Source organism: Canis lupus, chromosome 26 (assembly GCF_048164855.1).
Source record: "Canis lupus baileyi chromosome 26, mCanLup2.hap1, whole genome shotgun sequence".
In the NCBI taxonomy this organism is placed as follows: Eukaryota; Metazoa; Chordata; class Mammalia; order Carnivora; family Canidae; genus Canis; species Canis lupus.
In genome coordinates this window covers 5,389,742-5,417,479 of record NC_132863.1, presented here as the reverse complement: position 1 = coordinate 5,417,479, position 27,738 = coordinate 5,389,742, and the positions used below count along the sequence as shown (strand labels likewise).

Here is a 27,738-nt window from a genome sequence, read left to right as displayed (position 1 = left end):
AGGCAAAAGTGGCTCGCCCCTGCCACTGTCCTGCCTGTCCTTCACTTGATCTTAGCCAAAAGGCCGAGAAGTGATATGTCCTGCCAGTCCTTAAGTGTGAACGTTCCACCTGTGAGTTTGCAGTGCTTTCTGTGCTGGCAAGGAGATAATACGCATCTTCTATCCTCAAGGGAAGCTAGCCTACAGATTTTCCTCTAGGATTGTAATTATACAGAAGAGTGATCAGGATGCTGAAGCTCTGAAGCAACCCGAGGGTCTCCCTATCACCCAGAGACTGTGCCAGTCAGCTGGGAAAGTTCTGTGGGTTACAGATATCATGATGTTCCTGGAAAGCCCAGCTAACTGATATAGTGGAAATGATGAGTGTTTGTCCTACCAGGAAGCCAGGGAGAGCCCTCAGGTTCCTGTCCTCCTCCACCTTGCCTTCCCCTGGGCTTAGAGGACACCCATACCCCAAATGATGTGTCCTTGAGAGGCTCTTGATTTTCTTATACTTTGGATTCTACTCCCATTTTCATCTGGTACATTTTTCAGAGTTTGATGGACATTTAGGTACCTGAGCAATCAGTCTTTACAGGATGGACCTTTTGTTTCCTCCAAACAAGTTAAAATAAAATATTCTGTATCCATTCACATTAGCAAGCACATTGTTGCCTCCTCCAAGCCATTTTTTGAATAGAAAAAAAACAGTATCATTCCCATTGTACTTTGTGTTGATGAATTATAACCTTACATAGGCATAACCCCTGAAATACTGTGGGTCACGTGCTGGACACGTGGCTATACTGTACTGGACAAATTCACACTGAGTCACCGCTCTCCTATCCCAGAGGCAGGCAGTGCTCATTACCTCAAAATGCTCAAATTTGAACATTTTACTGGATGAATTGTTTTTAGGAGCTGAGGTGTTTTGTTTCTGTATAGCTGGACTTTGTCACATGCCATTTGAGACTCTGCAAGGCTGATGTCATACTTTTATCATTAGCACTGGGGCTGATGCAAGATCATAAATTATCGATTACCCCAAGGAATGCATTTGGCAGAACAAGTTCCACTTTATCCATTTTGGGGAAAAGCTGAAGGGAGGAACTCTTTACAATGCCACAATTTGGATATTTTCTTATTGTTTTTTCCAGAAGAATTAGTATTGAGAGATGATTATGGATAACTTTGTTAAGGGCCAAAGAGGGCTCATGATCAGACATATGGCCTTGGGTTTATCTGAGCCTTTGTTTCTGATTTTTATATCCATGCAGTGTTATTTTTGTTTCCATCCCATGTAGATAAAATCCCATGGAACACAGTTGATTTTAGAGTTTTCTATATGAGAGGTGTCTTGATTCACTTAAAAGGACTAGGATGTTGAATTATCTTCCCATTACTTACAATGATCTCTAATAATATCAATGTAGGGATCCCTGGGTGGCGCAGCGGTTTGGCGCCTGCCTTTGGCCCAGGGCGTGATCCTGGAGACCCAGGATCAAATCCCACGTCAGGCTCCCGGTGCATGGAGCCTGCTTCTCCCTCTGCCTGTGTCTCTGCCTCTCTCTCTCTCTCTGTGTGTGACTATCATAAATAAATTAAAAAAAAATATATCAATGTAGAGTTTTGTTTTTGGCAGAATGTTTGAAAATGGATTTTTTGGCTTTTCTCTTTTAGAATCTTCTTTCTTTCAAACAAGTATTCAGTACTCTTTTTATGGAGAAAAACCCCTTCCATGAGCAGCACCCTTTTGGCAAGTGGGGAAGTGGGTTCTGGAATGCAATGGGGTGTTCTAGGCTCTTGGAGCAGAGGTCCTGAGTGCTTGCGGGAGCCAGTCGCTGGGGCATTGCCAGGTGGTGTGGATGTGACAGGGGAATGTGAAGTCTCCCCACAGCAAATGCTGCTGAGGTCTTACTGCCTGCAGAGAGTGCTTTATCTCAGTACATTGTACCTTTCCTGCTACCCTTGTCCCTGCCTGTTAAGTAGATGAGAAACTAAGGCTTAGCATTGAAATACCTGGGCAGGTTTCTCAGTCAGTACAGGGCTGTGGGCTCTCTCCCCAGGTGGGTTCCCCCTCAGGCCACATGCCCCTCACCTGGAAAATGGGCTTAGCAGTGGCACCCCTCAGCATTGTCAGTGCCTGTGGGATACCCATATGTCCTGGGAATGTGGTAAGGGCCCTGACCATGTTGGCTGTCACTGTTGCTCCTGTGCTAGGGCCTACAGGAGATGCAGATATCAAAGGTCAACAAAACCAGACTCTGGTTAAGGTAGTAAGGACCAATTTTAATCAGTAATAACTATTACAAGTGGGGAAAAGCAGGCAGTGTGAACTGGAGTCAACTTTGGTTTGTACAGAGGTGACTAGACCTTTTAAAGAGAAAATGAAGGGATTGGGAGAGGGCGGGGAGAGCCACTGTAGAGTCAGGGAAGTGAAAACTTATGAGAAGTGGGAAGTAGGGGAAGTTTCTTGTGAAACCCATCTGAGTTGCTGGCCGGAGCTCATTGAAATTAGGCTCCTGCCCTCCCACAGAGCCTGGGAGACAGGGGCACTACTCTCAGGTGTTGGCTAAAATAATTAAGAAATGCTTTTGGCAGCCTTGCTTTCTCAGGAAGGCACTTCAAGAGGGGCTGGGGTCATCTTAAGTATGTGGTCTTGAGCTCAGAGAAACTATGTGGGTATTTGTTCAAGTCTTTATAAGTCAAGGTTGAAGTCTAGCCTAGGAAAGGGCTCAGAGTGTTCTGGTTAACCTTTGTTTACAGAGAAGCACAGAACTCTGTCTGTGTCCCCAAAGAGCATATACCTTGGTTGGGAACATGCCCTGTGTCAACATTAACACAAAGGTGGGCAATAGATATCCAGTTTTGACCCCGTCATTATGGTTTCTGGGAAAGGAGTCTGGGAAGATGAGCCACTGGAGGGTGTGTGTCGGGGGAAGTGAACCTTGAAGGATGCAGGAATTTGGAATAAATGAGGGAGTCACAGTGCTGGGTTAGAGACAGAGGCAGAAGGAGGGAAGATGGTAAGGACCCCTTCTACAGACAATGAGTAGATCAACTTGTGTTATTGTTGGTGATAATGATGGAAAGAGGCCTTAAAAATGAGGCTAAGGGCTCTAGGCTCATCCCAGAAACAGTGGGGGCTAGCAAAAGTTTTGAGTAAGGGAGTGAGGTGAAGAAAGCAGAGGTTTTTTTTGCTTTTTTTTTTTTTTAAAGATTTTATTTATTTATTCATGAGAGACACACAGAGAGAGAGAGAGAGAGGCAGAGGGAGAAGCAGGCTCCATGCAGGGAGCCCAACGTGGGACTCGATCTAGGGTCTCCAGGATCATGCCCTGGGCCAAAGGCAGACGCTCAACCACTGAGCCACCCAGGCGTCCCAGAAAGCAGAGTTTTAAGCCAATTAGCAATAGTGGACAGAATGGGAAAGTTTATACCTATAGTGGCCAGTGGACAACTAGCGCAATGATTCATTCAAGCATCTGTAGTGATAACCTGTTCCATTCCATGTATTGATTATAAATGTTCTTCAGCTGTTCTTATTTACCATTCCTACCTAAGTGTTAGGAATATTAATAACAGTACCATGTCACACATTATTATCTCAACATTTAATTTACTGTCTTTATGACAGATGAGAAAACTATGGCACAAAGAGGTTAAGTGATTTGTCCAAGGTCACAATTATTAAATCCAGACTTTGGCATTCTGGCATCCAGCCCAGGCTTTGACCACTACACTGTATCATTTATCCTCCAATCTTTTCAAAAGAGCACTACCAGCCTTCAATGCATTTATTGTGGAACTTTAGTATTCCCAGCCACAGATGGCTACTGGTAGCTCTCAAAGTGACTGTGTATACACAAAAATAGATGGGCAAGTAGTCAAAGACTACTTTAAAAAATTTGTGTGGCACTGAAATAGCTTGTAAAATGGCTATGGTGTCAGAGTGCAGTCCCATCCATCCTAAGGACATTTGTATTGTCAATATATTTGTTGTATTTGATATATTTGTTTCTGGCCCTGTGTTTGAAGTATATTTATTTAGTTCATCATTATTTTAATAATTCCGGTATAATGAACACACAGTGTTATATTAGTTTCAGGTGTATAATATAATGATTCAACAATTTTATACATTATTCAGTTCTGGCTCCATGTTTTGGACTCCCCACTCGAGAATCCCTCTGATGCCCTGGCATGTAGAATGAGACTGTTGGTTGGTGATGACATCAATGCCAGGTTGATAGTATAAAAAGCAAATATCCTGGTTACTTCGATAAGCACCATCTACTGTCTCTCCCTTCCAGAGGGACAAGAGGTTAAGAATAAGGTTCAACTTGAGGAGTTATGTTTAAGCCCCCCTGGTTGTCATCTTTTCTTTGTTTTTTTGTTTTTTTCTTTCCTATACCATGGTTGGCTGGCTAGCTTTCTCTTTACCTCTGAGGTTTCATATAGCAGAGGCCTAGTTTTTCAAATATGTGTTTCTTCCACCAAGACACTTATTACTGATGAAAAATCAACAATCATTCCAACAGATGAGGCTTTGTCACTAGAAGTAAAGGTTTCATCTTGGAAACAGGGTAGAGAGTTTCATCCAAATTGCATGGAGTTGTCCAATTTAAAGTATTTAGATGTGGAGGGTAGAATGTGATAGGTTTAGGGGAATCTGATCCAGGAGTTGTGGCAGAGCTGGGTGAATCAGCTCATGTTGTTGACCTCTGGCTATTGAGCCAGTCTCCTCTCAGTTGTTTTGCTTGTGTTCATGCTTCTTGCTCCCCATTTTCAAAAGGAAGGTCTAAGTAATTTTCGGAAGTAAATTTTTGAAGTGCATTGTGGGCTTAGTATAATGTGGGACGTTAGGGTCTAAGCTGACCTGAGTTTATAACATGGCTCTGCTGCCAACTATTTCTGTCATCTCAGGCAAAGGATTTCATCATCTCCATGAACCTTGCTCTCCTCCATCTACAGAGTGAAGATGGCAATGCCTACCTCCTGGGGTTGCTATGAGAAGTATAGCAACAGAGATTATCTGGGCAAAGCCCTGAGCTTTATATACATATGAACACTCAAATGAACCTACTATTAATGTCAAAGAGAACATATTAGAAGATCAAATAGGATGATTAAAATGGCATAGTAATGAAGTAGGTAGAAGAAAAGATAAAAATTAGTAGCCAAATCAGAAATATTACAGAAAAACAAAAGTAGTAGAACATTTTAATAAGAAAAGTACCAGGAATTAAGTATAAGAACATCCTGGACAGGCAAAATAGAGTACTAAATATAACCAAGAGTGTATTAAAAAGAAGAAAAGAATGTTGAACACTGGAAGCAAAATGGAGTTCAAGGACCAGCATCACTGTGCTACCATAAACCTGGTTCCTGGTTCTCCCTCTCTTCCCACACTGTTTGTCAAGGTCACTGTACAGAATCCTGACAATGGAAATCTGAGGTGAATGTCTCCAAGTTGGTGAGTAGAGCTTCATTATTTTTAAACCAGCATTTCCCCCTTTATGGGAAATGTAGCAATGTCTTAGGAATAAAAGGTAGACTTCTGGTCCAAGATGGCGACAAAAGAAGACCCTGAAGTCACCTCTGCCATGGACACACCAAATCAGTTACTATTTTAGAGCAATTCCTCCTGAAGAACAGAAGACTGAATGAACAGCTTCTGAATAGCACAACAAACAATAGAGGGACCACAGAGAGAACAAACAAGGGAGGCAGAGACACAGGAATGAAGGGAACCTCCTCAGTTTAAAAGGACAACTAGAATATAAAGGAATTAACCCTAGAACCCTGCCAAGGTAACTGCTGGAACTTTCTCTGAGTCAGAAGGGCTGGCGAGCACCATGGCTTCTGTTCCCTGTCCACCTTGATAGGAATAAAGAGTACCATGGGCCAGCGTTGGGTAAATGCATAAACAAGGTTAAATATTCTTTATGTTACTACTTTTCAGTCTTTAATACATAACTGTGGCACTCCAGAAGGCACCTATACCAGGACATTGTCTTTAGATGGTAGAATTCTTTTGGGAGGGAAGAAGGGGATGCTGAGGACAATGTTATAGAAGTAGCATTCCTTGGAACCCAATTGGAAAATACTGTCCTCAGCTTTTTGTCCTTTGTCTCATGACAAATGCTGCCCTAAGTTCCATACCAAATATACTGAATGTGTTCCCTCTGCCTGGAATCCCCACCCCCCAACCCAGGTCTCTCTACATAGCTCTCTCCCCTTCTGTTCATTCAGGTCTCAGCTCAGATGTCCATCTTTGGAGAGGTCTTCCCTCACCACTTGACCCTCTCCATCCCAGAGCACTTACCACTATTTGAAATGTTTGAAGTGATGTATTTGTTGTATTTCCATTCTGTTTCTCTTACCAGAATGCAAGTTCATGTCATGAGCATGTTGCTGTGTTCCTGGCATTTAGAATAGGCTCTGGCACATAGTAGGTGCTCCACTGAAGGAACAAGCACTGAACTTAATTAAGCCTTTGCATTAAACAGGGTCGAAGATCATGATGATCTCATGCCAATATTTATGCGTCATGACACACTTCTGAAGGAAACTTATGGCGAGTACTTCCTGGCTGAACTAATAGAGGCCCAAGACAAAGAGAATCATGCTGTTGTATGTGAGGTTAGTGATTAATCTGGGCAAATAAATGCATGGAGTTGTCGGATACACTCAGTGAGAGAAATGAAAGAAATAAGTGATGTTGCTCCTGGTTTTTGCCCAGCCCTGCCAGAGCTGCCATCCCCTCCCTGCTTCCTAAGGCCCCTGCAAGTGGTGTGCCAGGTCCACTTCTGAGCAATGACATCACCCTTCTTCCCAGTATGACCTGGCCTTAGGTTTTTAGGATTTTGCAAAGTACATCCAGATATCAGGCTGCTGTAGACTCTTTGCCCTGCCCCTGAAGGTAGGGATGGAAGTTAGGGTGAAAAGGAGAGATTCTTGAGGATGTCTGGGGGAGATTTCTGAGACCCCAAGATCCCAGAGGCTGGAGGTCACAGGCCAGCATCCTGCTGGCACTTGGATTTTGTTTGACTTGGAAAATAATATTTTTTAACTTTTTGTTTTAACAAAAGTTCACACTTACAGAAAACTTTTAAGCACTGATATTCCCTAAATGATAACATTCTACCACATTTGCTTTATCATTCTCTTTGCTTGCTTTTTCTTTATATTTATCTATTTTTAGATATAAACATATATATTTAGGTTTTTTGTTGTATTGTAACCTAAATATATTTATGCCATAATATAAATATTATACATATATGTACTATTTTAGAACTGTTTATTCATATATTTTTTCTGAACCATTTAAGAATAAATTGTGGATATAATGCCCCTTTACTGTTAAATACTTGGTGTGTATTTCCTAAAAACAAGAATGTAACTGCACTACAATGATCAGGGTGAGCAGGTATGATTCTGACAATCCTATTATACAGACCTTATTCAGATTATATTGACAGTCCTTTACAGCAGAATAAATCCACATCATCTGTTGCACTTGGTGTCATATGTCTTCAGTCTCATGTAACCCCAAACTACTCCCCAGTCTGTCTTTGTTTTTCATGACAATGACAGTTTTGAAGAGCACAGGTCAGTTATTTTATGCAGCACTTCTCAATTTGGATTTGTCCATTGTTTTCTCATGATTTGATTTATGTTATAGATGATTAAATTTTGTTGTATTTGTGGCTAGCATTTAAAAATTAGGAAAGTGTATATAACAATTTCTAGCTTCTTTAGAAAAATCAGAAGGCCTGCTGTTGGGCCCTAGCGAGTTGGAGCTTTGGAGCAGCTGCCATTGTAGACAGTGCAGGTGCCCTCGAGCCCATCACCGTTCCCACTGTGCCCTGGGGGCTCATGCCCCTCCTCCAGCCATCTTCCCCACTTTATACCAAACTGGCCCTTGTGAGCATTTGTGACCACTGATTCAGAACATGCTCCACTAATATCCTAATTCCACATCATCTGTCCTAGAAGGTTTTTTGTTTTTTTTTTTTATGATAGTCACAGAGAGAGAGAGAGGCAGAGACACAGGCAGAGGGAGAAGCAGGCTCCATGCACCGGGAGCCCGACATGGGATTCGATCCTGGGTCTCCAGGATCGCGCCCTGGGCCAAAGGCAGGTGCCAAACCGCTGCGCCACCCAGGGATCCCTGTCCTAGAAGGTTTTAGTGAGATGGGAGGCAGAGATGGGAATAAATAAAGATGGAACCCACCCTCTCTGGTTTGCCAGCTGTAAACCCTGTGGGGGGACCTACACCCACAGGAAGTAGGGGGAAGAGACACAGAAGAGAACTGGCAAGCTAGCTAACTTTAGTGTGTCTCAGCTCAAAGCAGCAGGCAGGCTGACCCAGCTCCCTGGGTGGCCACTATGAGCAACTCTGCAACTCTTGAGATTGTCTCTCATTCCGTGGAGGCATTCACAGAGGGATGCTCCTTCCTTACAGAATTTTATTAGCTAGCTGTGGCTTCCTTCTCTACATTTGTCCCCACAAGTTTGATAATAAGGATTCAATCCCCATTCTCATAGCTAAATGCAAGTGTGTTGAGGTATCTCTAGGCCTTTATATTGGTTTGAGCCTGCTGGAATAGGCCTTCCTGAAAAATAGCATGATGGCAGTCTGTCTCACACCACTCTGTCTGAGGCTTTGGGCATTCTTAAGAGTTGAAAATGCCGAAATAGGGATATTCACAGCATCTGCTCAGTGGTATGGAGCATTGTCTGACTGAAGAAAACATGGAGACTCTTAGGGTCTCAGGGTAATTAGGGAATATGTGGTGACTGTCCAGCCATAGGAAGGATAAGGCCATGGCCAGTGCATCTGCTTTATGTGTGTATGAGAAATGTGAGGAAAATATTTTTAAGTAGTAAGTACTCAAACTCAAGCATGCTTTGAAATGACTTCTTGGGGTGATAAGAAAACGGATTACTGGGACCCACCCTCAACATGATCTTGTAGGTCTGTGATGGGCCTGAGAATGTGCATTTTTCACTAGTTCCTGGATGATACTGATGCTACTGGTTCAGGGACCATATTTGAGTACTCTTTTAAAGACCTGAAGCTCCCCTCCAAATGGCTTGTTGTTGATTTGTGTACAGGGATCTTACAAGGTCAGCCTTTTGTTGATAGTTTTAGGAATCAAGAAAAGAAAGCAATTCACATGTGAGCTAAGATACTCTCTTTGCATCACATGAGAAATATAGAGGGCAATTTTTGTAAAGGCCTTTAAAAGAAGTTTATGCAAGCTTGGATTGAAGATTGTTTTGACAAGATAATCTTATTGTGAATGAATTTTTGTGTTGTCTTTGGCATATGAATAGAACCCTTGGGTTCCCAGCCCTATACCTGAATACTTCATTCATACAATCCCAAGGTTCAGACACAGATGACCACAAATTAGTTTTTTTTCAAGTGGTTATTTGACCTTTGCTTTGTGCCAGTTTATTAAAAAGCATTCAAAGGTTTTACTTCTAGGATGATCATTCAGGGATTCTTCATACACTGATTTCTCTGACAAAACTAAAGAGCTATTTAAAGAATATTACTTTTCTTGGAAAACTTGAAACCAAAAGTTCTTTCATTCTGATACCATGATCTGTTTGAGACTTGTTTTTATTTATATCAGTGGTTCTCAAGCTCACTTTATATAAGAACAACCTGGGAGGCTTTTAGACTATCCCCATGCCAACAAACTTGTATCCAGAATATATAATGGACTCATATAGCAATAAAGAGAGAAATTATCTAATTATCTATGTGGATAAAGGATTTGAATAGACATTTCTCCAAAAAAGATATATACAAATGGCCAATAAGCTCATGAAATGACACTCAACACTGTTAGTCATTAGGGAAATACAAACAAAAAACCACAAAACCAAAACCACCTCACATTTGCTAGGATGTTTATAATAAAAGAGAGGGACAAATAACAAGTGTTGGTGAGGATGTGGAGAAAGTGGAACCCTCATACATTGCTGGTGGGATTATAATATAGAATAACTACTTTACAAAACAATCTGGCATTTTCTCAAAAAGTTACGTAGAATTACCATTTAATCCAACAGTTCCACTCCTAGAATTGAAAATGCATGTCCACACAAAAACATGTACGTGAACATTCATAGGAGTGTTATTTGTAGTAGCCAAATAGTGGAAATAACCCAAATGTCCCATCCGCTGATGAATGATTAATCAACAAAAGGTGGTGTAGCTATCCAATGGAATATTTTTAGGACATAAAGCGGAATGAAGATACATGCTACAATGTGTATGAACCTTGAAAACATTATGCCAGGTGAAAGCAGCCAGACCTCAAAGACCATGTATTGTGTGATTCCATTTACTTTTTTAAAAATAGATTTTATTTATTTATTCATGAGAGATACAGAGAGAGAGAGAGAGAGCAAGAGGCAGAGACACAGGCAGAGGGAGAAGCAAGCTCCATGCAGGGAGCCCGACATGGAACTCGATCCTGGGACTCCAGGATCATGCCCTGGGCCGAAGGCAGGTGCTAAACCCCTGAGCCACCCAGGGATCCCCGTATGATTCCATTTATATGAAAGCCTATGATAAGCAAGTCCATAGAGACGGAAAATAGATTAGTGGCTGGAGAAAGAGATGGATAGGGAATAACTAATAAAGGGTATGGGATTTTTTGTAGGGGTGGGGCAGGGGATGAAAATGTTTTGGAATTAGTGGTTGAAAGTATACACCTTTGTAAATATACTAAAAGCTACTGAATTGTATACTCTTTAAAGGTTTATTTCTATGGTAGGTAAGTTATATCCCAGTTAAAAATTCTGATGCTTGGATATACTTAGACCAAGCAGATCAGTCTTTTGAGGTCAGACACAATCAGTATTTTTAAAATGCTCCTCATATGGTTCCAATGTGCACTGCAGGTGCTGAAACTCTTATCTACATGATGGAAAATGAAAACATCTGGTGAAGTACAGGATGACCTTAGAGAGATAAAGGCATTAGTTTCTTTTTTTTTTTTTTTTTTTTTTTTTAAGGCATTAGTTTCTTAAGGTGAAAATTGGCCCTAAAAATTAGATTCTGAGGCACTGGTCCATAATGTTTGTTTCTTCTCCACTGAAAGGGTTTTTATTTTTATTTTTTCATGGGTTTTTGCATTTTCCTCTAAGGACTTTCATATATTTTCATTCAGCCTATAGCTTAAGGCTAATGAAAAAAGGAAGAGTCAGAGTTTATTTGGGCCCAACAGCACCATTTTAAAAACTATGTTTTTACACAATGAGACAAATGACTGAAAAGTAACGATTCATGCAGACACCAGTCAGGTCTTTTAGTGAACAAAAGGACAAACCCAGATCCGTCAGGCCTCTTTTTTAGAGAATGCTTTTTTTTTTATATTCCAGCTTTATTGAGATATAATTGACAGATTATTAAGGTATACATAGTGTTGATTTGATACACTTCTTTTTTTTTAATTTTTTTTTATTTATTTATGATAGTCACACAGAGAGAGAGAGAGAGAGAGAGAGAGGCAGAGACACAGGCAGAGGGAGAAGCAGGCTCCATGCACCGGGAGCCCGACGTGGGATTCGATCCCGGATCTCCAGGATCGTGCCCTGGGCCAAAGGCAGGCGCTAAACCGCTGCGCCACCCAGGGTTCCCGATTTGATACACTTCTTTTTTTTTTTTTTTTTTTTTTTTAAATTTTTATTTATTTATGATAGTCACACAGAGAGAGAGAGAGGCAGAGACATAGGCAGAGGGAGAAGCAGGCTCCATGCACCGGGAGCCCAACGTGGGACTCGACCCCGGGTCTCCAGGATCGCACCCTGGGCCAAAGGCAGGCGCTAAACCGCTGCGCCACCCAGGGTTCCCGATACACTTCTATATTGTAAAATGATTGCACCATAACATTAGCTAACACCTCCATCATGTCACATAATTACCAGTACTTTTTTGTGGTGAGAGGCTTAGGGTCCATTCTTTTAGCAACTTTCAAGTATATAATACGGTATTGTTAAAAAAAAAAAAATACGGTATTGTTAATTATAATCACCTGCTGTATTAGATCCCCAGAACTAATCACCTTACAACTGAAAGTTTTGTGTCCTTGACTGACATCCCCTATTTCATTCACCTCCCAACCCCTGGTAACCACAATTTTACTGTTACTATGTGTTCTTTTTTTAGATTCCACAAATTAATGATACAATATTTGCCTTTCTCTTATTTATTTTGCTTAGCATAATGCCATCATGGTCCATCTGTGTTGTTGTAAATGGCAGGATTTCTTTCTTTTCCATGGGTGAATAATATTCTATTGTAGGCCTATCTCCCACATTTTTAAATTCATTCATCTGTTGAAGGATACTTAGGTTATTTTCATATGTTGGCTATTGTGAATAATGCTGCAATAACACAGGAGTGCAGATATCTATTCAAGATCCTGTTTTTGTTTCCTTTGGCTATACAACCTAAAGTAGGGTTGCTAGGTCATATGGCACTCCTGTTTTTAATTTTTTGAGAAACCTTCATACTGTTTTCTATACTGGCTACAGCAATTTATATTCCTACAAACAGCACAAGAGAGTTACTTTTTTTTTTTTTTTTGAAGATTTTTCTTTAAGTAATCTCTGTACCCAACATAGAGCTTGAACTCAAAACCCCCTGAGGTCAAGAGTTGCATGCTCTACCAGTTGAACATGTACTTTTATTCCATGTTCTTGCCAATGCTTGTTATCTCTCATCTTTTTGCTGATAGCTCTTCTAATAGATGTAAGGAAATTTTTCATTGTGGTTTTGATTTTTATCTCCCGATGATTAGTGAAGGTGAGCATCTTTCCATGTACCTGTTGATAATTTGTATGTATTCTTTGGAAAAAATGTCTCTATTCAGGTTCTCTGCCCATTTTTATTTTTTTTTCATTTATTTTTTATTGGTGTTCAATTTACTAACATACAGAATAACCCCCAGTGCCGTCACCCATTCACTCCCACCCCCCGCCCTCCTCCCCTTCTACCACCCCTACTGCGTTTCCCAGAGCAGTCTTTACGTTCTGTCTCCCTTTCTGATATTTCCCACACATTTCTTCTCCCTTCCCTTATATTCCCTTTCACTATTATTTATATTCCCCAAATGAATGAGAACATACAATGTTTGTCCTTCTCCGACTGACTTACTTCACTCAGCATAATACCCTCCAGTTCCATCCACGTTGAAGCAAATGGTGGGTATTTGTCATTTCTAACAGCTGAGTAATATTCCATTGTATACATAAACCACATCTTCTTTATCCATTCATCTTTTGTTGGACACCGAGTCTCCTTCCACAGTTTGGCTGTCGTGGCCATTGCTGCTATAAACATCGGGGTGCAGGTGTCCCGGCGTTTCATTGCATTTGTATCTTTGGGGTAAATCCCCAACAGTGCAATTGCTGGGTCGTAGGGCAGGTCTATTTTTAACTGTTTGAGGAACCTCCACACAGTTTTCCAGAGTGGCTGCACCAGTTCACATTCCCACCAACAGTGCAAGAGGGTTCCCCTTTCTCCGCATCCTCTCCAACATTTGTTGTTTCCTGCCTTGTTAATTTTCCCCATTCTCACTGGTGTGAGGTGGTATCTCATTGTGGTTTTGATTTGTATTTCCCTGATGGCAAGTGATGCAGAGCATTTTCTCATATGTATGTTGGCCATGTCCATGTCTTCCTCTGTGATATTTCTGTTCATGTCTTTTGCCCATTTCATGATTGGATTGTTTGTTTCTTTGGTGTTGAGTTTAATAAGTTCTTTATAGATCTTGGAAACTAGCCCTTTATATCTGATACGTCATTTGCAAATATCTTCTCCCATTCTGTAGGTTGTCTTTTAGTTTTGTTGACTGTATCCTGTGCTGTGCAGAAGCTTCTTATCTTGATGAAGTCCCAATAGTTCATTTTTGCTTTTGTTTCTTTTGCCTTCGTGGATGTATCTTGCAAGAAGTTACTATGGCCGAGTTCAAAAAGGGTGTTGCCTGTGTTCTTCTCTAGGATTTTGATGGAATCTTGTCTCACATTTAGATCTTTCATCCATTTTGAGTTTATCTTTGTGTATGGTGAAAGGGAGTGGTCTAGTTTCATTCTTCTGCATGTGATGTCCAATTTTCCCAGCACCATTTATTGAAGAGACTGTCTTTCTTCCAATGGATAGTCTTTCCTCCTTTATCGAATATTAGTTGACCATAAAGTTCAGGGTCCACTTCTGGATTCTCTATTCTGTTCCACTGATCTATGTGTCTGTTTTTGTGCCAGTACCACACTATCTTGATGACCACATCTGCCCATTTTTAAATTGGAGCTTTTTTCCCTGTTGAGTTGTATGAGTTCTTTATGCATTTGCATTTTGGATATTAACCTCCTGTCTAATATTTTGATACATGGTCTACAGATACTTTCTCCCATTTCTGTAGGTTGCCTTTTCATTGTGTTGATTGTTCCTTTTGCTGTGCAGAAGCTTTTGGGTTGGTGTTATCTTTCTTCTTTCTTTTTTAAGATTTTATTTATTTATTTGAGAGATAGTGAGAGAAGGAGCAGGGGGAGGGGCAGAGAGAGAGGCAGACTCCCTGCTCAGCAGGGAGCCTGACATGGGGCTGGATCCTAGGACTCTGGAATCATGACCTGGGCTGAAGTCAGATGCTTAACTGACTGAGCCATCCAGATGCCCCTTGTGTCATCTATCTTATTAATTTTTGCTTTTGTTGTTTGTGGTTTTGATGTCGTATCAAAAAAATTGTTGTATAACTCCTGGAAGAGATCACGACCTGAGTCAAGACCAAAAGTCAGATGCTTAACTGACTGGGCCACCTAGGCACTCCTTTTTGAAAGAGAGAGAGAGAGAGAGAGTAAGCAGGGGGAGGAGCAAAGTGAGAGAGAGAGAGAAACTCAGCAGACACCCTGCTGAGCACAGAGTCCAACTTGGGGCTGGGATCTCATGACCTAGAACTCAAAACCTGAGCCAAAACCAAGGGTCGGTTACTTAACTTACTGAGCCACCCAGATGTCCCTTCAGTTTTGTTCTTTCTCAGGATTGCTTTGGCTATTTGCTGTCTTTGTGGTTTCATAGAAATTTTAGGATGGTTTGTTCTATTTCTGTGAGAAATGCCATTGGAATTTTGTTAGGGATTGTATTGAATCTAGAGATGGTTTTGGGTGTATGAACATTTTAACAATGTTAATTCTTCTAATCCAATTGTTTTGATACAATTGTGAATATGATTGTTTTCTTTATTTCTTTTTCAAGTATTTCATTGTTAGTGTATAGAAATGCAACTGGGGGGTGGGTACCTGGGTGGCTCAGTTGGTTAGGCCTCTGCCTTCAGCTCAGGTCATGTTCCTGAGGAGTCTGCTTCTCCTTCTTCTACCTGCCACTCCCCCTGCTTGTGCTCTCTCTCTCTCTGTGTCGAAAGAAAGAAAGAAAGAAAGAAAGAAAGAAAGAAAGAAAGAAAGAAAGAAAGAAAGAAAGAAAGAAAGAAAGAAAGAAAGAAAGAAAAGAAAGAAAAAGGAAGGAAGGAAGGAAGGAAGGAAGGAGAGAGAAAGAAAGAAAGAAAGAAAGAAAGAAAGAAAGAAAGAAAAAGAGAAAAATGCAACTGATATTTTTCTTTCTTTTTTTAAAGATGTATTTATTTATTCATGACAGACAGAGAGAGAGAGAGAGGCAGAGACCTAGGCAGAGGGAGAAGCAGGCTCCCCACAGGGAGCTTTGTGTGGGACCCGATCCTGGATACCAGGATCACACCGAGACGAAGGCAGATGCTCAGCTGCTGAGCCACCCAGGCATCCTGCAACTGATTTCCATTGGTTTGGTATCATGCAACTTTGCAAAATTCATTAATCAGTTCTAACAGTTTTTTGGTGGAGTCTTTAGGATTTTCTTTTTTTTTTTTTTAAGATGTTTTATTTATTCATTTGAAGGAGACAGAGAGGGATAGCATGAGCAGGGGGGAGGGGAGAGAGAGAGAGAGAAGCAGGCTCCCCACTGAGCAGGGAGCCCAATGTGGGGCTCTATCCTAGGGCCCGAGATCATGACCTGAGCTCACTTAACTGACTGAGCCACCCAGGTGCCCCAGGATTTTCTATATGTAAGATAACATATCATTTTCAAACAAAGACAGTTTTACTACTTCCTTTCTGATTTGGATGCCTTTTTATTCCTTTTTTTTTTTTTTTTTTTTTGCCTGATTTCTCTGGCTAGGACTTGCAGTCCTTCGTTGAATAGGAGTGGTGAGTGGGCACACTTGTTCTGTTCCTGATCTTAGAAGAATAGCTTTCAGTCATTCACTGTTGAGTATGATGCTAGCTATGGGCTTGTTATAAATGGCCTTTATTTAATTGAAATATTTTTTTTCTACTGGACCTATTTATTGAGCATTCTTACCATGAAGAGATGTAATATTTCATCAAATGCTTTCTCTGCATCTATTGACATGATCATATGGTTTTTATTTTTCTATTAATGTGGTATATCACTTGTATTGATTTCTGTATATTGAACCATCCTTGCATCACAAGGATAAATCCTGCTTGATCATGGTATATGATCCTTTTATCGTGCTGTTGAATCCAGTTTGGTAATATTTTGTTGAGAATTTTGCATCCATATTCATCACAGATATTGGTCTGCAGTTTTCTTGTAATGTCCTTATCTGGCTTTGCTATCAGAGTAATGCTGGCCTCATAAAATACATTTGGGAGTATTCCTTCCTCTTCAATTTTTGGAAGAGTTTGAGAAGGATTGGTGTCAATTCTTCATTAAATATTTGGTAGAATTTACCAGTGAAACCATCTGTTCTGGGGCTTTTCTTTGGCAGGAGGTTTTTGATTGCTGATTCAACTGTTAATATTCTCTATTTCTTCATTTTTCAGACTAGGTAAGTTATATGTTTCTAGGAATTTATCCATTTATTCTAGGTTGTTCAGTTTGTTGCCATATAATTGTTCACAGTAGCCTCTTATGATACTTTGTATTTCTGTGTTACCAGTTGTAATATCTCCTCTTTCATTTCTGCTTTTGAGTCTTTTGTCTCTTTTTTCTTAGTCTAGCTTAAGGTTTGTCAATTTTGTTTGTCTTTTCAAAAATCAACTCTTAGTTTCATTGCTTTTCTACTGTTTTTCTAGTTCACTTATTTCTGCTCTGATCTTCGTATTTTCCACCTTCTGCTAACTTTGGGCTTAATTTGATCTCCTTTACCAGGTTCCTTAAAGTGCAAATTTAGTTGTTTAAGATCTTTTTTCTTTTTTTTTAAGATTTTATTTATTTATTCATGAGAGACACAGAGAGAGAGGCAGAGACACAGGCAGGGGGGAGAAGCAGGCTCCATGTAGGGAGCCCGGTGCAGGAATCGATCCCGGGACTCCAGGATTACGCCTTGGGCTGAAGGCAGGTGCTAAACTGCTGAGCCACCCAGGGAGCCCCAAGATCTTTTTTTCTTGAAACAGGAGTTTCTTGCTAGAAATTTTCCTCCTCCTAGAACTGCTTTTTCTTTTTTAAAATTTTTTATTTAAATTTTAGTTAACACACATTGCAATAGAATTCAGTGATTCATCCCTTACATACAATGCCCAGTGCTCATCACAAGTGCCCTCTTTAATCCCCATCATCCATCTAGCCCCTCCCCCACCCACCTCCCTCTATCAACCCTCCGTTTGTTCTCTATCATTAAGAGTTTCTTATGGTTTGTTTCCCTCTCTCCTTCTCTCCTTTTTCTCCCCTCCCATATGTTCATCAGTTTTATAGAACTACTTTTTCAGCATCCCATAGGTTTTGGTATTTTGTCTTTCCATTGCTGTTTCTTTGAAGATATTTTTTTATTTGCTTTTTGATTTCTTCTTTGGAACACCTCCAGGGTTGTTCAGGAAATTTTTTTTTAATTTCCACATATTTGTGAACTGTCCAGTTCCTTACTGTTATTGATTTTTAATTTTATAGCATGTAGTCAGAAAAGATACTTGGCATGATTTCAGTCTTCTTAAATTTGCTAAGACTTGTTTTGTAGCCTACTACATGATCTACTACTACTACTACTACTACTACTACTACTAGAATGTTCTATGTATGCTGGAGAAGAATGTATAGTTTCCTGTGTTAGATGGCATGTTCTGTCCATGTCTGTTAGGTCCATTGGTCTAAAGTAATATTCAAGTCAAACATTTCCTTGTAGATCTTCTGTATTGGGTCTTCTATCTATTGCTGAAGTAGGGATATTGAAGTCCCCTACTGTGATTGTACTCTATGCCTACCTTCCTATCTTTTAGTATTTTCTTGGTATACTTAGGTGGTCCAGTATTAAGCTTATACATATTCATGATTGCTATCTCTTCTTGATAAATTGACCCCTTTATCATTGATATAATGACCTTCATTGTCTTTTGTTTCTGTTTTTGACTTAGAGTCTTTTTGGTTTCCACTTTTCCCTTCTCTTCACTTTGAGCCTATGTGTTTCCTTAAAGCTAAAGTGAGTCTCTCTTAGGCAGCATTATAATTGGGTCTTTTCTTTTCCTTCCTTTACCTTTCTTTTCTCTGCTTTTTTATTTTTATTTTTATGTTTTGAGAGAGAGAGAGAGAGAGAGAGAGAAAATTTGAGTGGTGGGGGAGGGGCAGAGTGAGAATCCCAAGCAGGCCCCACACCTAGCACAGAGCCCAAAGCAGGGCTCAATCTCACCACCCTAAAATTATGACCTGAGCCGAAGTCAAGAGGCAGACACTTTACTGACTGAGCTACCCAGGTGCCCTTGCTATTTTAAATTCTCTATCTGGTAAGTTAGAGATCTCCATTTCTTTGGGTTTGGTTACAGGAAAATTCTTACGATCTTTTGGTGGATGACATTTTCTGGATTTTCTCATGTTTCTTGGAGTTTTGCATTATTGTCTTCTCATTTGAAGTAGCAATTATCTCCTCCAGTCTTTACTTTCTTCAGAACAGACATCCTTCTGTCAGCCTTGCTAGAGATCCTGAGAAGTTCTCAGACCTTCTATGGATATATCTGCTTCACCCTTCTTCTTCCCTCTTTTGACAGAGTTCTTAAGCTTGTATGCATTCTCTGGATCTTACAAAGCACCAGGTAGAGTGCTGACATCCTCTTTTATTTTCCCAAAGATAGCAGCTCAAGTTTATAGTTTCTCTCTGGCCACAGATGGATTTTCTGCAGTCCTCTCTAACCATCTGCTAAAGTCTACTCATGGTGCTGTTGGGAGTGTGTACAGGAGCTGGCCACCAGGTGGGATGATGTGTGGGTAAGGCACACAGGTTGCTGGGAGTGCTTGTGGGCCAGTTAGGAGGTTTTTGGGCAAGATATTCCCAGCAGGTTGGGCTTCTTGATGCAATCCACAGTGCAATTAAGAACCAGGTTCCTTCATTGCCCTCCAAGAGGGCAATATTTGCTGCTCTCCTTAGCTTCTTTCTGCTAGGACATAAGTCGTGGAGCTCCAATTCAGTCTCTGGATGAGGCAAAATAGAAATGAGTCTCTTTGGAAGCAGCGACACAGCTGAGGAAGCTGAGTGCTCACTCATACCCAGCTTGATATAATGACCTTCCCCATTGGATAAATTATGGGCCAAGGAAGATCTTTTTTGCCCCTAAGCTGTGCCTCACTGGGGATGGGTGAAATGGATAAAGCCAAACTGTTCCTCTTATTCATTTCAGTGTATCCAAACTCATAGTTTTTTGCTCCAATGGAGTCCTGGAACTTCTCTGGAAACTGTAGTTTTCACAAAAGCTCTCTTATCTGTAAATGATTATCTAAGTCAAATTCTCCAAGGGCTTCTAGATCATGGCCAAGATAGGCTGGAGCCAGTTCATAGTCCTCTGCAGGGTTCATAGTCAAGACCAAGGTATGTTTGCCTATTTCCTCATACACAGTGGGCAAGACTCTTCCAGGTTCCTTGGCTTCTAGTGCTGGATCCCACAGCTCCCTCAAAGGCCCCTGTGTTCATGATTGGATGCCAGTATTTGCTGTTGAGTTTGGGGGAAAAATGATGGACATTTTTATGCCACCATGATGCTGATGTGTCTCTGGAGAAGGCTTTTAATCCTTTGATTTTAAGATTCTAGTTTCAACCCAAATCACTTGTGTTAGTACTTATGAGGAGCAGCTGCAGTGACTGCCTCAATGTTCCTTTCCTATCTAGTCACATGTCACAAATTTTCAGTGCATATAACATTAGAGGAAAGTTGGAGGATGAAAATTGCGGTCTCAACCATGCAAGGATCCTATGAGGTCTCTAAAGAGGTGAATGGAGTCCAGCCCAGTTTCTGAGAGGCTGTGTTACCTCAGGCCATCAGTTGCTTCACATTCTGGAGAAGTGACCATGGACTTCAGTCTTTGAATAGAAGGGCTCCTTTAATAGGGCGAAGCCAATCCAGGTCTTGGGATCACATCTCTAGTCTCTACTGAGTACTATCTGGTGTAAGCCTTTTTGAGTTCAAGATCAGTGCTGTCACTCCCCTAAAACCTGCCTCCTGGACCCTTCTCCCAACCACCTGGACTTTCTTTGGCTGGCCTTGTAGCCAGTGGCATGAGGGAACTAGTTCATTCTGCCTCACAGGAACCAAATGTTAAATCTTCAGGAACTTTGCAAGCTGGTTGTTAAACACCCATTATTAAAAATTAAATTATATAAACTTGAAGTGTAATAAGTCACGCTGGAAAACAAAGTTAATACTCAAAACTCATCACTTCCTAATTATTTTATTATTATTCTTTGCTCTTGAGATTATGCCTGTAGTCTCTCTAGTAGAAATAATATATAATAGTGGCTACAGGGCATCCCTTTCCAACTCCCCTGTTTGGTAACATTGCATTGGTAGCTTAAAATTGGCCACAATGGGAATATTTACACCCCAGAGATTGGCTAAAGCTAAATCAGGGCTTTCCCCACCCTAGTTGCTGATTAAGCACTTACATGCAGCATGCCATGCTTATGGGTGACTGCAGTTGACCAGAGATAATGGAACGGTACAGCAAATCTGTCTCTTCCCACACTGGCCCATGATAGTTACAGACCATGCACATAGAATGCCTGGAAACTATACCCGTGCCATGTAGGAAACTCTTGACTAGTAAAGTTTTTAACTGTGCAGATTTTCTTTGGCTTGATAGCTACTTTGGAGGAGTTTTGAGTCATTATTTTGCTGCAAGTTGCTTTTCATAACTTTATCCTGGCTTACCTTGACATCTGGTGTTTACTCCAAACTGAGATTTTAGGGAAGGGCAGTTGGAGGCCAAGGGCGGCTCCTAGAGACAGATGGGCAGAGCGTCTGCTCTGGCATCATCCACAGCATGGGCAGCAGTGGTCCCAGGAGGCACACTGACCTGCAGGTGGGCAGAGCCTGCCAGCTCAGCCCTGCTGTTGGCATGAGGCAGAGGGGATCAAAGCTGGCACTGGTCACAGTAAGGGCACCCTCATTGTGGAGTACTGTCACCCAAAAGGGATGAGTGACTTTTTAGAAGGAAGCATAAATGATATAGTGCACACATGTCTGTAAATGGACCTACGTGTGAAGACAAGGCCATTGCACGTAGGGATTTCTAGCAATCAGAGCTTTCTGTATTCTAACATATATTCTCACAGGAAAAACAAGAACAATAAATAGAACTTTCAATTTTGCTCTCTTACTATAAGATAATTGAAGACACCTTAGTAGTGGAAAGTTATCTCTGTCCCTTGGAGGATAGATAGTAGCCAACAATCAAGCCCTTTTCATTGTTCAAGTAAAGAAAGTTTACTGAATCTCTTTTTCCAGAAAACATACACACAAAGATGCATTTGAATACTCCCACATATTCATATTTCAGAGTGTGTTTCTCAAATCAGAATAGTTATTTGAAGAAAAAAAAAAGAATAGTTATTTGAAAGAAACTCAAAGGAAAAAGCAAACATGTCCACAATATGTCCTTGCTCTATTGCAGTTCATAATTGTGAACTTTTGTGAATTGTCACAACCCAGGATGAATGATGGGAATATAACAGGTTGTAGAATTGGAGAACGTTACATCTTTGTTCCTAATGGCAAAACATGTTTTTTCTCATTTTCATCAGAATGTGTGATCCATGCCATTTGAAATCAAATTCCAAACACAACGAGCCATTAGTGTAATAGCTCATTACTAACAGTGGTCTTATAAATAATACATTCTTATCATGCACATGCAGCTCACTGTGAAGCCAGCAAAAGGTATTTCAGGCCATCGAAGTTTCGTTGCGCCAGCGTGGCTGTAGATTAGAAGGACATCTCCATGTGAACCAAGATGGATGCCAATTTTCCCTGCCGAGAATGAGGCTGGCCGTCTCTTTCTGCACATATGGTAGATGGATTGGTTAATCAGTGTCTGCTGAGTCTTGAGCCTAAAATTGCAGAGAAGCCAGACAACTGTGGCTACGCAGCCTTTGTTCAGGAGGGCAAACAAGACAATCACTTGTTATTTGGGAAAAAAATTAAAATGTTTATTTTGGACTTTTATTAAAGTGTTGATAGCTTTACAAAAACAGCTGTGTCAATCCAGCCTTGTATTGCTAGTATCATTATGGGGTAGAGGTGAGGGGCCATAAAGAAAAGAATATGCATGGAAAAATTATTTTTTAAGAATTTGTCTTGTATTTTAGCATTAGGGAGAAAACAAAGGGAGTCTCACATTTATTTTTCAAACACATGTTTGACAACAATTGATTTCCAACTAGAAGATACATTTGAGAACAAATATTTTAATGCCTAACTTTTCTGTGTGTCATGTAAGAGACTGAGCATTGTTGTAGCTTAATTTTATGCTTTGGTAGATTAAAATATTAACCATTTTCTCTGACTGGCATTTATGGAATGATGCTACATTCTTGGAACTAGGGAATGCCTACAATGAGTTCTGCTTCCTGCACAGAATGGTTGTCTCAAGAAATACTGTCTGAACACTTGAGGGGTAGGACCTAGTAATGGTGGCTTTCAACAAGAGTTGTCAGTCAAATCAACCAGAATTTGCTTAAAACGCATGTTATGATTAACAGGAAGAGTTCTTTACGTACAATTTAGTTTTCGCTCTTTTCTAATTTTAGTGAAATATAATTGTATAACATTATATAAGTTTAAGGTTTACAATGTAGTGATTTGACATATATATGACCTGTATATAGGTATAGATGATATATGTTATATGTATATATATATATATAGGTTTTAATTATATATAAACTAATAATTACCACAGATTAGTTAACTGAAGAACTATGCATTCTTTCTTGCTCTCTTTCAAAATTTTATTTTTTTATTTTTAATTTTTTAAAAGATTTTATTTATTCATTCATGAGAGACACAGGGAGAAAGGCAGAGACATAAGCAGAGGGAGCAGCAGGCTCCTCATGGGGAGCCTGATGTGGGACTCGATCCCAGAACCCTAGCATCACAACCTGAGCCAAAGGCAGACGCTCAACCACTGAGCCACCCAGGTGCCCCTCTTTCAAAATTTTATTTATTTATTTATTTTTTTTTCAAATTTTTAAAATTTATTTATGATAGTCACACAGAGAGAGAGAGAGAGGCAGAGACACAGGCAGAGGGAGAAGCAGGCTCCATGCACCAGGAGCCCGATATGGGATTCGATCCCGGGTCTCCAGGATCGCGCCCTGGGCCAAAGGCAGGCGCTAAACCACTGCGCCACCCAGGAATCCCTCTTTCAAAATTTTAAATGCTTTTCTTGCAGGGAAGAATAACATACAGGATTAATGACGGGGCATCATAAAGAATTTCAGTCACAGATATCTATCAGTGCAGACTATGCTAGAGTTAAATTTCATTGATTTGTATTACTACCAATAATAAGTGTAGATCGGCTAATTATTCATTAGAAGGTAACTTGTTTTCTTAATTTCTAACACTACTGCCACTAAATGTGTAGGGTTTTGCTTACACCAACCAATCTTTCAGCTCCCTGGATACCAACTGGGTGTCCTGCGATTCAGTTCTGATGCTCCCTGGAGTTAGTGTGGACCTCACAGGGTAAGGGCTCAGGCCCACAGGACTGCCCCCACTTTAGGTGCCAGTTATAAGTCCCAGGCTGTCACCTGTACTAACTTACTGGCTATGGATCAGGAGTTCCCACAGCCCCCTCCTTAGGGTGGATAATTTGCTAACATGGCTCATAGAACTCAGGGAAACACTTTGCTTACTATTGCTGGTTTATTATAAAGAATACAACTCAGTACCAGCTATGTGCAAGGGGGGATGCACACAGCAAGGTACTCTAAGCTTCCACGTCCTCTCTGGGCAGGTCTTCTCCCAGGACCTCCATGTGTTCACCAACCCAAAGCTCCTGATTCCCACTGGTTAGGGGTTTTTATGATGATTCCATTAATGATAGATTACGTCATTGGCCAGTGGTGACTGAACTCAATCTCAAGCCCCTCTCTCCTCTCCAGAGGTCAGAGGGTGGGAGCCTAAGTTCTAACACTAATCAATCACATGTTTCCCTGACAATCAGCTGCCATTATCTGGGAGTCACCTCATTAGCATACACATGGGTATTACTCAAAGGATTTTTTTAGGAAAAACAAAGAAGCTTCTCTCAGGAAATTACAAGTGTCTTAGGGGCTTTGTGCCAGGAACTAGGAATGAAGACCAAATATGTATTTCTTAGTATATCACACTGTTCCCACCTGTGTATTCCTCATCAGAGGCCTAAAATCATGAGACCATTGTAAGAGGTTCAGAACCGAGTATCCATTTGGATGCTAGGAAGTGACATATTTGTAAGTCAGACCCACATGGTGAACCAGCGTTGTGAGTTTACTTTGCTCAAATATCCCCACCAAACCTCTTTGCTCACATTTCTTCCCCATGTAACCATCCAATCAAATAATGAATGAATTCAAGAAGATCAAAGTTCCAGTCTGAAAGAATAGGTGACCATGAACAAACATCTCTGAATCAAGGGTCAATTGGATGGAATGATGGCTGATGTTACTGAGACTGTGCATGGTAGAGGGAAGAAACTGCATAGGAAGGCTGGGCTTGTAGTGGGACCATAGAAAGGAAAAGAACCAAGTCTGGGCAAAGAGGGCACATGTTCTTTCCCTCAAGAACTCTAGCAACTTCCCTAAATTATGCATCCACTTCTAGGATTGTTCACAGTGGTCATTCATTGGACATTGTTTTGAGTATGTTGTGTGTGCCATGCATTGTGCTGGATAGTAGAGATTCTAAAGGAAGCTATCATACCCTCCCTTAACTATTTCAAAGCTACGGGTTCCTAGAAGTTTCATGATGAGAATTCATTTGTGTTCTGATAGAGTAACGAGATGTTTTGGATGTTTCAGGTGGAAGGTGTAGCTGTCGGGTTCATGAGTGTGTGCTCAAGAGTGAACATGCAGCTCCTGCATGAGTGTTTTGACTTGGGGCCCTTCCATGGACTCTGCATCCCACACCCTGATGATGTTCTGCAACCACCAGAAGAGCAAGGCATTGAAGGAAGTCAAGGTACCGTGGCTATCACAGGAACATGTCAAGAATGAAATCCAGACCTTCTATACCACTGTGCCTTTTGATGAGTGATGGAACTAGATGGTTTATTTTATATCTCCTTCTCCAATTCCCTTTAAGGTATAGTTTCCATGGTTACTTATATCTGGTGCACATATGTGGGAGCACAAATGGCCAAAAGTGCACAGATGTAGACAGACATAGTGGCCCTGCAGCTTAAATTTCCCTAAATTCAGAATACCTGCCTTCAGAATGTTCACTGTGAAAGAATTGATAGTATTTCAGCATTTTACACACACACACACACACATCAAAATATAATGTGTTTTTTTTTCAAGTCAGTGACTTGAGAAGTTCTGAATGCTGTCAGGTTTTAATCCCACCAATTAGTACATTTGTGTTTGTGTCTTTGACAAATTAGTATATAGTACAAGTCTATTGCAAGTAGTCCTTTTTAACCTGCTTAAGTTATTTCTAGTCATATGAAATGATAAAATTGATTTTTAAATATTGTCTGTATCAAGTTCTTCATGAAGTGAAATTAGGTAATCTCAGACTTTGGTATTTTGATGAGGTCTTGCTCCATCCCTAGGTATCTTTGCAGGTAAAGTGTTTCCATTCTTAAATCGAACAGATGCAAGGTATGTTAATTCACTCTTCTAAACCTGGGTTTCTTCCTTTATAAAATAGAAGTAATAATACCTCCCATATAAGGGAATTGTAAAGTTTCACTGATATTACTCTTGTCAAGGGCTTTACTCTGTCTGTATCTTAAGCAGATTTATGCTTAGTAAATGTTGACCATCATTGTTAGTGATGGTTATTTCTTTGCACTTGGTCTTTGATCTATTTGAGCCTTCTAAGTTTAAAATCAGGACATTTTGAATTGCTCTGCTTTCTCATGTCTGAAAGATGATATCAAGATTGTTCAAAAATAGGAAGAGGAACACACTGGGTGGTGGCAAAGGACTTGTCAAGTGTAAGCAATGGCAGGTGTCTGTCTGTCTGATCTTATCTCCTCAATGGGAAACCACGTGCAAGAATGTACAGAGCTTATCTGAATGTTTGCACTCATTAAAAGAACTTACAGAGCCACAGATGGAGAAGTGTTTCCTTTTTGTACTGACAACAACACTTCCCAAAAGAAAGGTTTGAGGCCATTATTTTTTAATAGTGAAAGCTGGCTTGCCTATGCGTCTCAGTGAAGAGATACTGGAGTGTTCTACAGAAATTTTCAGTATGATGCAGTCCTGAACCATAAGTTATCTTTGTCACTTTCAAGTGTATAAATTCTTGTCAAAGGCAGCATTAAATAGGTTTTATGGCTTGATTTTCTCCACCATCAAATGGAGATAAAAGTAGTATTGAACCCAAAAAGTTGTTGGGAAGACTAAATATTAGAATCTACATGATGTGCTCAGCTCAGTGTAAGTCCTCAAAAATTTTTTTTTGTTTCTGCCTCTGACTGTTACTGTTCTAAAAAACAAATTGAGAAGATAAAGTCCTTTCCCATGTGTTTCTGAGTATGTTCTCTGGGAGTCACCATGAGGCGACTGATGTTCCATACACAGAGTGAATAGAAGATTCCTATCTTAGAAACATTATGGGGAGAAAAAAATCCAAAATTTAGACTGAAACCTGACTTTAAATATACTTTGAAGCTCAAGGAGATATGGGAGCTGAAGGAAGTCCTACTTCTTTCTACTACTTTTAATATTTTTACTTAAAATTACTTATCTAGGATAAAATGGGAAGTAAAGGAAATAGGAAAACTTCTCTTGTTACCTTCTGTGCCTTGTTTATTTTTGAAAATCCAGCTTTATGCTCACTCATACAAAGATGATTATTAAATTGTCATCAGGGAGCACTATTATAAGCTTCCAAATAACTCAGGGATGGATTCACAAATCATCAACAGCTTATTATATCTAAGAAAAGAGTCATCAACACATTTTGCTACCATCTTCCTTCAACAACAAAGAATGAGACTCCAGAGAAAATTCTAAATGTGCTCTGATCTACCATTCATTGTTTTTCTGATGAAAGTCTCAAGTTAAAAGAAATATAATTTCTCTAAAATATGAACTAAAATTCTTGTTTCAAATGAGCATGCATCATTTTGCCTTGTACCTTTTATTTTGTTTAGTATTTTTTACTTTTCAAAGGATTGTCGTATATTTTATCTCATTTTATCATCATGATTTGATATAGGAGACTAGGACAGGTGTCATTATTTCCTTTTTATACCTGTCCAAG

The 27,738-nt window shown here is 40.2% G+C and overlaps 1 protein-coding gene across 9 annotated transcripts in view; it reads left to right on the top strand.

The window, feature by feature from the left end:
• CFAP61 (cilia and flagella associated protein 61) overlaps positions 1-27,738 on the top strand; it is a 275,850-nt gene that overhangs the window by 28,762 nt on the left and 219,350 nt on the right. For 8 of the 9 annotated variants that reach the window (XR_012018154.1, XM_072799837.1, XM_072799842.1 and 5 more), the window contains exons 7-8: positions 6,492-6,624; positions 25,320-25,479. Coding sequence is in view for 8 of the 9 variants with exons in the window: in XM_072799837.1 (XP_072655938.1) it covers positions 6,492-6,624; positions 25,320-25,479 (293 nt within the window). In the remaining variant the exon portion in view is untranslated. The remainder of the gene's footprint in view (positions 1-6,491; positions 6,625-25,319; positions 25,480-27,738) is intronic. The other variant, XM_072799844.1, reaches the window with a different exon arrangement.